This window comes from Ranitomeya variabilis, chromosome 7, assembly GCF_051348905.1.
Source record: "Ranitomeya variabilis isolate aRanVar5 chromosome 7, aRanVar5.hap1, whole genome shotgun sequence".
In the NCBI taxonomy this organism is placed as follows: domain Eukaryota; kingdom Metazoa; phylum Chordata; class Amphibia; order Anura; family Dendrobatidae; genus Ranitomeya; species Ranitomeya variabilis.
This window is the reverse complement of record NC_135238.1, coordinates 43,046,941-43,060,751: the sequence shown is the minus strand read 5'-3', so window position 1 is coordinate 43,060,751 and position 13,811 is coordinate 43,046,941. Positions and strand designations below refer to the sequence as shown.

General features: G+C 42.3%; 1 protein-coding gene across 1 annotated transcript in view; it reads left to right on the top strand.

The window, feature by feature from the left end:
* The window catches only part of DNAH3 (dynein axonemal heavy chain 3), a 373,447-nt gene that overhangs the window by 75,372 nt on the left and 284,264 nt on the right, over positions 1 to 13,811 (top strand). The window contains exons 7-9 of the mRNA XM_077274961.1: positions 4,321 to 4,516; positions 7,561 to 7,686; positions 9,861 to 10,056. Of these exons, the coding sequence (XP_077131076.1) occupies positions 4,321 to 4,516; positions 7,561 to 7,686; positions 9,861 to 10,056 (518 nt within the window). The remainder of the gene's footprint in view (positions 1 to 4,320; positions 4,517 to 7,560; positions 7,687 to 9,860; positions 10,057 to 13,811) is intronic.

The following is a 13,811-nucleotide window of genomic DNA, read 5'->3' as shown; positions in this document are numbered from 1 at the left end:
AGACGGAGACTCCAGTATCTGGTCAACTGGAAGGGTTACGGCCAGGAGGATAATTCTTGGGTCAATGCATCTGATGTTCATGCTTCTGATCTTGTTCGTGCCTTCCATAGGGCTCATCCTGGTCGCCCTGGTGGATCTGGTGAGGGTTCGGTGCCCCCTCCTTGAGGGGGGGGTACTGTTGTGAATTTGGATTCTGGGCTCCCCCGGTGGCCGCTTGTGGAATTGGACTTGTCATCCTCTTTCCTGTTTCACCTGGTTCCATCAGTAGTGGGTGTCGCTATTTAAGCTCATTTCTCTGGTGGTTTCTTGCCGGTCAACAATGTTATCTGATGCCTCTCAGTGCTTGTTCCTGCTTCTGACAACTACTAGATAAGTTGGACTTTTGTCCATGTTTCATTTTGCCTATTTGTTCCAGTTCACAGCTGAAGTTTTGTTACTGTGTCTGGAAAGCTCTCGTTGATCAGGGATTGCTACTCTGGCGTTATGAGTTAATGCCAGAGTTTAAGGTAATCTCTGGATGGTGTTTTGTTAGTGTTTTTCTGCTGACCATGAAAGTATACTATCTGTCTTCTGCTATCTAGTAAGCGGACCTCAAATTTGCTAAGACTATTTTCCTGCTGCGTTTGTTGTTTCATCTGAACTCACCGTCATTATATGTGGGGGACTACTGTCTTCTTTGGAATATTTCTCTAGAGGTGAGCCAGGTCTTATATTTCCCTCTGCTAGCTATTTAGGTCTTAGGCCAGAGCTGGGCATCTAGCAATAAATAGGAAATGCTACCTGGCTATTTCTAGTTGCGCGGCAGGCTTAGTTCATGGTCAGTATAGTTCCATCTTCCGAGAGCTTGTCCCTCTATAGGCTTGCTATGATCTCTGCCCGCAGAGATCATGACAGCAAGGCCAGGGGAGCCGATTAGTGAAAGCAGCTGCTAAGGCTAAACTCAAGGAGCAGCAGTTCCACTCGAAACCACCAGAGGGAGCCCAAGGGCAGAACTCTCAAAAGTACCATTCATAACCACAGGATGGAGCCCAAGAACGGAATTCACAACAGCCCTGGTTGTGTAAGGATTCCAAACAATGCCCAAAAGGGCAGCAAAGAGTGCACAGGCTCACCAACCATCCACCAGACAAGCGTTTCGCAGCAGCTTCATCTGGGGAGCATGCAAATCTTCCTATTAATTTCTATAAACAAACCAACTCGCCGTTTATATGTTCAGGAATTTGAGCATCTTTTAGGCTATGTGCTCATGAAGTCTTTTTCTATGGGGTTAATTCTGAAACCTGCTTGAAAAAGTGCGTAATAAAAGCTAAAAAGAATGAACATATGTATGGCAATGTAAGAACGGCTTACTGCTGATATGTTCAGTCTTTTCAGCTTTTTTTTTAACCTTTTCACATTTGTAAAGCCACAAGTTGGTTAAAAGTGACCTGACCATTCTTTCAGGTGGCTTCCTCCTGGAAACCGCTCACTATTTTATACATACATGTGTAAAAAGATGACTGCAAAGATGCCAAAAAAGACACTTTGGTAAAAACACCATTGGCTGAACATTCCAAGAATGCCCTATCTTATATTTTACGATTTATGATATTTTCTATGGACCTATAAATGTAAACACCCCCCTTGAACCATGAGGTTGCAGAATCTTAGCGCTAAGATACAAGAATTGTAGTATTCTAGTACCTTAGCATAGCCATTGGCAAACATTGGCCTATTTCGGCAGAACTGATTCAAATTGGCATGAAAATGCTAAAGGGTCACAAAACTTTCAAAACTTTTACACCACGTTTTTGGAGTAAAAACTTTTATGAATCGGCCCCATAGGGTTTCGCCCAGCAGCTGATCACCACGCGCTTCTCCAGGAGAATTACCATGTGCAATGTGTTACGCTGGGCTTCTTGGGACTGGAGGGATTACCGCGTGTCTGTGCTTATCTGCCCATAACATTTTCATATTCAATAAGGAATTAGAGAAGCAGCTGTTAATCCTAAGCCCCTCACCTACCAGGTAAAGATGCCATGCATTTGTACAGTACTCTCCTTCCAGCCTGAATCGTGCATTATCCTGCAGAGAATGGGTTTGTAATAAAGAAGGAGAATATGTAGCACAGCATATAAGGTTTAATCAAATGTGGCTGGAAAGAGATTTTCAGCCTTGCATAATAATAAAAGCTAAACCCAATTGTTTCCACTCTTCAGTATGAAATCGTGGAGTCCATGTTGGATCATTGTGAATGGGAAGAAGTGGAATACCTGAGGCTGCAATGCACCGCATTGTAATATGTCTGTGCATCTTTCTTATACGTGCATGTTATGTCTCGTATAGATCAACCTGCATAGATTTTGTGTATTATTGTGAATGCTCGGACATGGAACACAAGAGTCCATAAAGCGTCAATATTCCTGGACAGCTATTATTGCTTCTTGTCATATAAGGGTTTGTGTGATCTTGTAGCAAACCTGAATAATCCCATAGTAGGAGAAAAGGAAGAATGTGAAGGAAGCATGGAAGGACGCATACGGTAGTGAGCAATATAGGCTAACAATATTGAGCCTAAAATCAAAATTAAATCGTGACCAGGGAACGTTAGGAGCACCTTTGTGCATCCAGTCCATCTTGAAGATGTGCAAAATCCAGAGTTATATGCAAAATATCTCCCTCATAAAGCTTGTGGGGGCGACTCAAGTTGAAATATATCAGTTAAAAGGAAACTGTCAGCAGGTAGGGCCATCAGCTTTTAGAAGACTGTTAAAGCATTGTAGTTTTCTGTATATATTTCCCCAATGCCCTCTGCAAGTCACAAAAAAGAGCTTTTATTATACCCACAGATGGCGCACTCCGGTCCAAATGGCGTCTCTGGTCTTGAACCGGCGTCTTCTCTCTTCTTAGGATCGCTGTCCTCCCTCCTTGCTTCATGTGGATGACGTGTCCAATGTCATCCACACAGTGTCCTCCAATGAGCTCCTGTACAGACTCACTTCTCTCTGCCATGCCTAGGGCAGAGCAAAGTACTGTAGTGCTCATGCGCTGGCTTTACCTACAGGTCTTCGGCGCTCTTTGACCTTTCCCCGCGCATATGTACTACAGTACTTTGTTCTTCTGCGTCATCCACATGAAGCAGGGAAGGAGGACAGGACCACATGAAGAGAGGAGGCACGGGATCAAGACCAGAGACGCCCGTCAGAATGGACCGCGCCATCTGTAGGTATAATAAAAGCTCTTTTTTTGGGCCTTGCGGAGCAGATTGGGGACATACAGACAACATTCCGGAAAGCTGTAAAAGAGGGCTAAAAATGCGGTCTGTAGTTTTTTATGGGGAAAACCTGGTGACCTGATGCCCCTTATAAACATTTCCGTAATGCAAAAAAAAGCATGAAGTGCTTAAAGACTGCAGCACAGATCTCCCAATGTGTTCTTGAAAACTTGTAGTCTCATAAACATGTCAAAATAGAGAGACAGTGGAGAGCCCAATTTTTTTTTTTGCCAACTCCAGTTTCTTTTTCTTACAGGGCCATAGATTTAATTACCAAATCAGAAGGGTAATATTTTACCTTTCTTAATCATATATCTGAGAAGTGTTCTATATCTTATTCTGTTTTCACTTCATGACATTTCTCATCTTTAAAGAATCACTTCCATCAAAATTTGTATTCTCTAAATATATTGCAGTTATCATATTATACAGCACTGTGTACTTTCAATTGCTCATTTTGTCTTTCTACCCAGCTAATTCTCCTCTTTTCCATTAGGTCTATGACATCACTTGATTAAAAACAGACAAATTGAATCCCTCTAAGCTCTACGTAAATACAGGAGGTCAATTTTCTCTGCAAAAGTCATGAGTCACTGCAAAAGTCCTTGGCAGGGGGAGAAGGGGGCAGTTGGGTCAAGAGTTGAAGAGGGGGATGATAATGCAAGGACAAGAGACTTCCTGTTTCTAGCTAGAGGAGAGAAAATACAAGAATTATCTGGGTAGAAAGGCAAAATGAGCAATTGTAAGTATACAGTGCTGTCTAATATGATGAATGCAAAAATTTGATGAGAGGAGCAGTGCTTCTTTAAGGGTCTTTCTTCGTGGTTTAAATAGAAACATAGTAGTGTGCTTACAGGTCATTATTCGTATCATCTTTCCAAAATCTAAGTATCATATACTGTGGCTCAGTTATGCCATGTGTATTTCCTAGTAAGTTAAAAGTGTTATATCTCTGTTTCTTCTACAGGTAAATCACTATTTTTTCATGGCCTGTCACATTAATATTTCACAATCCCATTGCTGATTGTTTGATGATGAGGATATTGATTTTTTTTTCTATTTCCCAGTTGATTACATCCTAAAGGATCCAGATGAGAGAGAGAGGCTGTTGATCGGCAACATACCTCGTTCTTTTCCTCATCGGGTAATTCGTGCCCCTGTTCCTTGGCACTCTTCATACAATGATGCTCATTATTGGATTGAAGATCACCTTTTCACCACCAACCCTATGATGTTGACTTTGCAAGAACTTTGGGCTACTCAGTAAGTAATGTTATAGCTTATTGTAAAGCTGCTGGAAATACTGTATAATCTGTAAGAAAGGCTGTATGATCTACAAAGTTGAACTTCATAACATGGGACCCCATCGAGCAAGCTACAAGGAAAACCTCTGGATTCAAGGCAAACCTCTGTGTGTCTCCATATAAAATATAGGCATATGGAGCTGCAGTAAAGCCTCATAGAAGTTTTGGGACACTTTAAAACAGCTTAGTGCCACTTGAGTTCAAATATTATGGAGTCTTCCGCTAGATCATTGTTTCCCAAACTTCATTCCTCGCGACCCCCAACAGGTCATGTTCTCAGGATTTATTTAGTAATGTAACAGGTGGTGGAAGTATCATCCAGGCACCAGGAATTCTCTCACTTGTGCAATACTAAGGGAAATCCTTAAAACATGACCTGAGGGGGGCTGTGGGGACTGGAGTTTTAAAGTCACTGGGCTAGATCATTTTCTAAGCCCCCACCCATACTGTGGTCTAAAATAAGTAAAAGGAATAAAACTAGCCTCACCAATCCCTTGATCTTAATGCTTCTCTGGTTTCCCGCTAGTCTTTGTTTACCATACTGTAGTCATGACGTGGCTTGTCAATACGTGACTGATGCAGCTAGTCTCTAGGGCCAGGTTAAATGAGACTAGAACGGGTCTAGAAAAGTGTTGGAGCAGGAGCAACAGTTGATTAGTAGGGTGAGTTTGGGTACGTTAGACCATTGTAAGCTGTTTGTAAAAAACTTTACAGTCTCTTTAAAGGGGTTGTCCAGTACTTGGTCAATTGCTTCTAAAAACCTATGTTTCCCCCCAGTAAAATAATAACACTTATTTTTACCTCTAGTATCGGAGCTGGATCTCCTGGGGTTCGTGTGACATTATTAAGTCATGCAATCCCTGCGACCAATCAATACTGGCTTCTCTCTCCCTTCCTTTGGACTACTCAAGACTTCCAGCGCAAGTGATAGACCAGCTACACCTCTCAATTTCTCCAAATATCATTTATGTACGTAGGAAAGGAGATTGAAGCTAGCGCTAATTGGCGGCACAGATCGCATGACATAGCAATGTCACATAATCCCCAGGAGGGCCAGCGCCAGTACCAGAGGTGAGTATAAGAGGTATTATTTTACTCAGGGTAAAACATAGGGTATTGGGCAACACCTTTAAGGCACTTTTGTTCCTTCAAGTGGATGTCTCTGTCTTTCACATTGATGGCCTATCCTTAGACTAGATCATCAATATCTGATCAGTGGGGGTACAAGACCCGGAACCCTCTCTGATCAGCCGCTCCTGGTTCTGGTGGTGTCCGGAAGTGCTCAGTTACAGAGAGACCTATCAATTAATTGGAATAGGGTGGGGAGACGTTGGCCGGGGATGTCATCAAACTAGTTAGGACTGTATTTTCAAACCATGTTTGGTTCCTGTAAAGCTTGTTCTTATTCTAAGATGTGTGGAACCTAAGGTATGCATGCCATTTTATAGAAATGACAGTTCTTTTACTAGGGGAGGACAAGCGACTTGTGAGTGTGGCGCCCCTAGGGGTATTTACCATCTCCGACCAGAAGGGGGAGCTCCAGAGACTCCCCTTGATCTATTCTGGTCTGAGAAAAGGACTGGCAGTTGGGTTGAGGAGCTGAAAGTGAGAGGTCGTATAACTGAACTCCTAACAGCCCTATGACGGATTATAGGCCCGTGATACCCATAGTAGGAAAAGAGGAATAGAGAAAAAGGACACTGTGCGAACCGGGTAGCAATAACCCCTACCCAGAATAGGCGCAGAGACGGATACCGGATCCGTGGCTATATTCATTATATATAATACAGCAACCGGAAGGAAGTGAGGTGATATCAGCTTCACCAGGGTAAGACGCAGCAACAGACACAGAGTTCAGCAGTACTCCCAGAGGGGGTAAGCCGACAAAAAAAGGACTCGGGTTCTCCGTCGAACCAGAGCACAGAAGAGACAGATTGGGTCGGCAGCCAGTTCACAAACAGCAGCAGGGCCATACAGAAACTGCGCATAATAAGAGGTGGAAATCCAGACAGGGTCAAAGTAATTCAGAGTTCTTAAACAGACTCCGGTGACAGTATTGGTTGCAAATCCCTTTTTGTTGAAGTAAACTGGTTAAACGTTTCAGCGCCTCAGTCTTTCATTTGGACAATAGCCATCGATCCAGAATCGGGGTCATCACAGCTGAGAGGACCTGCTGCTGATCAAGTAAGTGTCTGTTCCTTCATGATATCCCTTACATTGTGCATCGCCTGAGGCCACAGCACCGGGTCAAGCCACTAGTGACATCCCCCTCAAGAGACGGACCTCATTGATCTGGTGCTGGGTACCTCGGTCTCCCGGGCGTAACATGAGTATTCTTTGGTACCGGCATCGGGAGCGGGCAGTCAAATGACAATTTGCATGTTTCCAGACACATTCCGACTAGATGTGTCCTGCCTTGCTCAGTACACTTACACTGAGCAAGGCCACGCAAGACTAGTGGGCATGTGACCTCATGTATGCAAATCGCATACTTGCGGTCACATGGCCACCGTTCCGGCACAGGAGAGTCCTAATAGCACGCAGATTTGTTGCCTAAGGGGTCAACAACCTCTTTAATGTGTAGAAGTAGGACAAAGGTCTTGGATCAAATCTGTCATTCAAGAAATAAGGAGACGGCGTAGCTCTGAGCTGCTCATGAGACAACTTGAGAATACCAGCAGCTTCGTTTTATCATGCGATTCAAAGATCATGGCAAAAATGCAAAGGTTTTGCCGATGCCAGATCTAGCGCGCATGCGTAATTCATGTACATCCAGTGTCGGGATAGTGCCAATTTCTATGCATGTGCCCTTGTGTCTTTATGGTTAGGATCTGAAATGTTATGCTGGATATATATCACCGCAGCGATTGAAGACACATTACAGCTTTTGTATTGGGTCATCAATTCTGACATTTTAGTGATCTCGCCTCTAACCTTTCTTATCAAGTCCATTCGTGCAGAATACAGAACAGTCCTCTGAGTCTTTTATGTATTGTGTTTTAGGTTCAGCGAGTTGAGATTTGTACGGATAGAAGAATTGCTGTGTGGGAGCTTACCGCTGCTTCCTGCTGAGTTTGAAGATCTGGTTCAAAAGCATTGTCTGGAAGGCCGCACTACACTGCGGAACAAGTAGGTTCATCGTGCCCAAGTGTGGGCTGCATTGTTAGTGTATACATCCTATACCGCTAATGATAGTTATTAGCCTGCAATTACACCCAACACGGCTGAACTGCCACGGCCACTCATTATTCCTGATCTTTGCTCCTGTTGCTATCGGTGAATGGAACTCGCTCCGCAGCATTATTTTGTTGGATCCCAGGTAATTATAAGCCATGTAGTGTATAGTGTAGGTGCCACATCTCCAGCTTAATAGCATGGGCATTAATGGAACTGCACAAATGTAAGCTGACGCAGTAACAAATGCAGGGAATAAAATTCGATTTACATTGATCCAAATAATTATCGTTTCCCTAGAGATAGATTTGTATATGTGTAATATCTCTAAGTCACATGCAGGGCTTTAAGGAGGACCGGATAGCTCTCCTGACATGGCTGTTCTACTAATAACAAATATATATTTTTAAAAAGCTCTGCGTTATGCTATTTCTCTGTTATTCCTCCTGGAAATGTGTGAATAAATTGACAACTGGGTGTTACCATTGCCTTTTTAAAACTGGCGTGACTCTACACAGTCTGGGCTTGCCAGCACTGTTGTACTGTGTTCGACTGTGTAGAGACAACTCCCCCTCTGGTAACACCCAGTTGCCAATTTATTCATATATTTCTATAAAAGATTAATAAAGTAAAGGCACCTTACAGAGCTCTGAGAAAAGTCCCTTTAGAATTGTTTTTATTTCAAATATACCGCATTTAGGCAACCGTAATAATCGGACAAGTGCTATTTGACGTTTTGATGGATAACAGTGTTATTCTATGGGGCCGTGCAAATGTCCTACTTAGATTGCACTCGGCCATGCTTGTCTTTGGAAACCATCGAACTGCACTTGGATAACATCTAAGTACAAGTCCAATTTCCACAGACTGACACAATGGAGAAGATGGAGATGCAGGTGGCGGCAACTGTATGTCTTCTCACCTGAGAAAATGTTGTCAATTATGCAAATCCGAGCAGAGTGTGATCACAGTGTACGCCAATTTTCCACGATGAGAAGGGACAGGGGGTTGGACACGATGACCCTTGAGGACCCTTCTAACTCTAACATTCTATGATTCTATGAAGATGGAGAAAAAAATGTCTTCATCTTCTCCATTCTTTCAGTCTGTGGAAATCGGACTGTACTCAGATGTCATCCATGTTCAGCTCAATGTTTTCCACAGACTCCAAGACTTGCTTGGCTGAGTGAGAACCAAATATCGGCTATATAGTGAATGTGGAGCTGGATCATGTCCTATGCATGGCGACCCTGATTCATCATGGCCTTTGCGCCTGTTTTTTTCCTGGCCTTTTTTTCTGTTTGTACCCAATTCTATTTGCTCCTTTTAAAGTGTATTTTATATTAGCATATCTTAGTTTTTTTTTGTTTTTTTCCCTCCTCTTTGTGGGTGGAGTTTAGTGATTACAGATGTTTTCACCCAATTCATCAAAATGTGACACAACTTCACACCCACCTGATGTATTTTTGAGTAATTAGGAGAATAAACAAAAAAATGAGCGGCACTCACCACTGGCTCATTATTTTGTGCTTTTTTATTCTAAGGTCATATGAGAATAATGAGTGAAGACTCACAGACTGGGCTACAGCTGTTTCGTGTCTAATTATGCTTCATCAATGAAGCATCAGATGAAGCGTAATTGGATGCGAAACAACTGAAATCCAATCTGCGTGTCTTCACTCTGTATTTCCATATGACCTTGGAATAAAAAAAAGTACAAACTACTGTGCCAGTGGTGAGTGCCAAACCTTTTTTCTTCTACTCTTGTAAATTTTGAAGATTGTATTGGTGCACAGTTGAGCACCACCACGTCTGGCCTTCTCTTTTAACCAGCATTGCAGAGTCGAGCAGCATATACTTGCTACAGTGCCTGTCTGCTGATCTTTTGAAATGAATGTATTTTTGAGTCGGCCAACACTTTTTCGGCAATGTTAACAACTTTTGACTCCAAAATTTGCAAAAACTGTTTAAGCGCATTTTTTACACTTTGCGCCAAAAAACGACAATTAATTCCAGAAGACAAAGGAAAGTAACTTTAAACCCCCCTTTCCCCCCTAAATAATGAGTCAGGGTCTTTGTTTTCATTTTAATTTCTATAATTTTTCTCTTGATTTTTCCGGTGGTTGCAGATGGATACCACGTTGCGCTTCACTCTTTAAATCGGAGAAGGATAAGTGGATTCATTTAGTCCCGCAGAATGACAACGACTCCACTATTCAGGTTCAAGAGTTTTTCGCCTGTGTTTCCTCTTTGATGTCCCTGCAGCTGCGTGGGATGGTCATCAATTCTCTTCAGGACTTGCTGTCTTTTTTCACAATCCAGAAGGTAATTAGGACACAGGATAATGGTGAATAGTCTTCCAATATGGTTTAAGCCTGGCAAACAAGAAAATGGGGACAGCTACATTATGGAGGTTGTATCTTATTTCCAAATTTAAGGTCTCCCTTCAGTTCTTTACGTTCACCTTTGTTCATTATGCATTACAAATATTGTCTTAACTCAATACTCTGCAATCACAAGGCTTGTAATAAACCTTAGAAAATAACATAGAACAACCCCGGGTTATTAGTCTGGCTGTTGAAGTAAAAGAGTGCGATGCTAATAATTACATCCTTTAGGTATAAGGCTAAAACATTTTTCCTTACTGTGCTAATGGATATTTTTACATCCGTATAATTGGTACTTGTTCCTTTTATTCCTGACTTTCAAGAACTAATTAAGTTACATCTTGTTCCTTTAATGGACGGGTAAAACTGAGGTTAGGTCTTGTTTGTACTTTATACTAATTGTCTAGATTTATAGAGAAGAAATAAAGGTGTAGAAATAGTATAAGGCAATAACAGAAAAGTCTTCAAAAAATAGTTTCCAAAAAGTGACCATAAGCCTTTGGCCATCAAATACAATACTGCTATTTCTGTGTTTTCATTGAAATATTTTCAACAAGAAAAACAACAATATTAAAGAATACAATAGGTCAGCTGTATAAGTATGAGGCCGGATTCACACATCTGTGCTCCACTGTCCGAGTATGGTTGCGATGCATTGACCGGTTGCGGGTTGCCTAACTCGACAGCCTCATGGACATATTTGAAGGCTGTCGGTCGAGATAGGCTTCATCCAGACATCTGTTTTTTTATGTTTTTTTTCCACACAGGAGACAAGCTGTCCTAGTTTTTTCAGTTATTTTGTCCAACGTTGTATTAGATTTTCATCAGATCTTCATCTGAGTTTGGTCCAAGTTTCATCGGTTTTTGCACAAGGAACAAAAAAGTTCCTCAACCTTCTCCGATAAAGTAGTCCGTGAATAGCGGACTGCACTCAAATGGCATTCAAGTCACGTCCATTTTTTTTGACAGGCCCATAGATACTCGGATCAATACCAGGCATGTCTCTGCGATATAGCGCGGACAACTCTGTCTTCAAAAAAAGGGGACGTGTGAACAGCTCCTTAGATTACACTAGGTGCAAGTGCTATCCTTAAAAAACACGGATAGAACTTGTATGTAAAAAACGGACGTCTGAATGAGCCCCTTGAGTCCGGAGACCCACAGCTGGTCCGTACTCAAAACACAGATGTGTGAATTCATCCTACATGCCAGGAATCGTTCTTTTTGGGCTTTTTTCACATCTTTCAAGGACTATTGCATTTTGAGATTAACAGAAAGTGTCATCAGAAAATGCCATAATGTTCAAAGGGAACCTGTCATGTTATAAATTTTATCCGACACGTGGACAGTATGATATGTAGAAGGAGAAGCTGAGCAGAATGACCTATAGGTTTGTTGGAAAAGATTCAGTATACACTATCTCGTATTTTATTCATTGGAATCCCTGGTGTTTCTATGTATATGAGTCCAGTGGGCGGTCCTTCCAGTGATTGACAGCTATCTCATGGAAGCTGTATTAAGAGGTACCAGAAGTCCACCACCAGGCCACATAGCAATATACACCTCACTAACAACCCACCTGTTAGGTTTACCTGGTGAGGTGGGTACTGCAAGCCCAAAGTCTGACCATGGGCGTCACTGTAGCAGGCAGATGAGAAGAAGCCGCAGGCAGACAGGTGATGTCCTGAAGGCCGCAGACAGGTAGCAGAGGTACTGCCTGCCACAGGCAGAAAGGTCTCAGGAGCAGTAAAATCTTAATCCCAAGACCCAGGTGGTCAACTTTACATAGGCCCAGGCAGACTATCACATGGCATCATGCCGGACCACCTGCAAAGCCAACGTGGAGCATAACAGAGTACAGCGGACAGGTGTGGGGGGAGCATAGCCGAGATTCAGGACAGCTGTGTAACACCACCACTTTGGTTTTGACACTTCCTCGGCCCCCACCAATTGCTGTACTTATGTAAAGCTGACCAAATGTTGTCTATAGTCATGTGACTGCTGCAGTCAATCACTGTTAATGGCACATGAAGTCTCTGAACTTCCTCTGTAGCCGATCATGTGTTTTCTAGCCGCTTGACCCCTGCAACTAATCACTAGTTAGTTTTGGTCATCATGTGACTTGACAACACTTGATCAGGGGTGGAGAAAGTACAGAAACTTCATGTGCCATCAATCAGTGATTGATAACAGCGGTCACATAGCTAGACAGCATGTGACCATCTATGTAGAAGGACATAGATCAGTGGGGATCAGTGAGTTGAGTATGTTATAATAAGTTAATTGTATCCTATCGTTTTCCCATCTGAATACTGCATTTTTCACTCTGCAGCGGCTTCTGCAGCCGCCATAATTCTTTACTAAACTCCATTTTTGGAGATTTACTGTTCTTACCAAAGTAAAAAAAAAACAAAACAGAACAATCACGCTGTATAGCCTCTGTTTTCTGTATCTTCTGATTAGATCCAGTTCAGAATGTTCAGTGATCCCTAAAATTAGTTGTGGAGAGCTGTATTCACTGAGATGAGCTCAGATGACAGAGAAATGGCCTCTATCTGCCGGAGCCCTAACACAGGTCTGATAAGCCATTTACAATACGAGCGCACGTAGAACTGGAATCGTGACTGGAACAGCAACGAGGTATACAGAAGTACAGAAGACGGGAAGAATGAGGCTCATCATCAATGCTATATGTGTGTATGGGGACACACCTGTCAATAAAAAGGGGTTTTGAAGGCAGAACTTGACATTGACCCATGCCGGTGATTTGTCTTCTCAGTCACCTCTTTTTTAACTCCCATTTAAACCATCCTCTTTCTAAACTGTGCAACATACCTGTTTGCAATAAGGGAGCCGTGATTTGGCAAAACGAATCACTCAACATGTTCCCTTTGATCTACAGGGTGGGCCAAAATTTGACATACAGTACTGATCAGGTCATCATATTTTTATTCTATTTTTCATGAATATTTCTCTTTATTTTACTGATAAGGAGTCTGAGTCCAACATTGGAAGATTGAAAATCACAAGCAGATGTTCAGAGAATGGCAAGAGGCATCTGACATTGTTCCACCAACAGGTCTGACAATTTATTGTATCTGATGAGCTCGGTGGTAAATGCACCTCTTGAGATGAACGTTGCATGGTCTTCTTCGGAGTGTGTATAAATGTCAGGGTTACTCATCTCATTCTCCTTGGCCACAGACAACGAAGGACTTACAGATTTCGGTGTTTTAATCACTGAACCCATTGCGCCAAATGTATCTCTGAAACAATTTCCAGACGTGTTGGTGGAGACGTTCCGATGCCGCTTTCCGCTCTCTTCGCATCTTTGGTCTTCCAATGCTGCATCAGAATCCACTTACTTTGTACTTTGCTCATTGTTCTCAATACTTGTAACATAATAAGAAATAAAATACAGGGTGGGCCATGTATATGGATACACCTAAATAAAATGGTGTATCCATATAAAAATAAAGTTTGATCCAAAATGTCCAACTTCAAAATGGCCGCCATGGTCACCACCCATCTTGAAAAGGTTTCCCCCTCCCATATACTAATGTGCCGCAAACAGGAAGTTGATATCACCAACCATTCCCATTTTATTTAGGTGTTATCCATATAAATGGCCCACCCTGTACAGTACAGACCAAAAGTTTGGACACACCTTCTCATTTAAAGATTTTTCTGTAT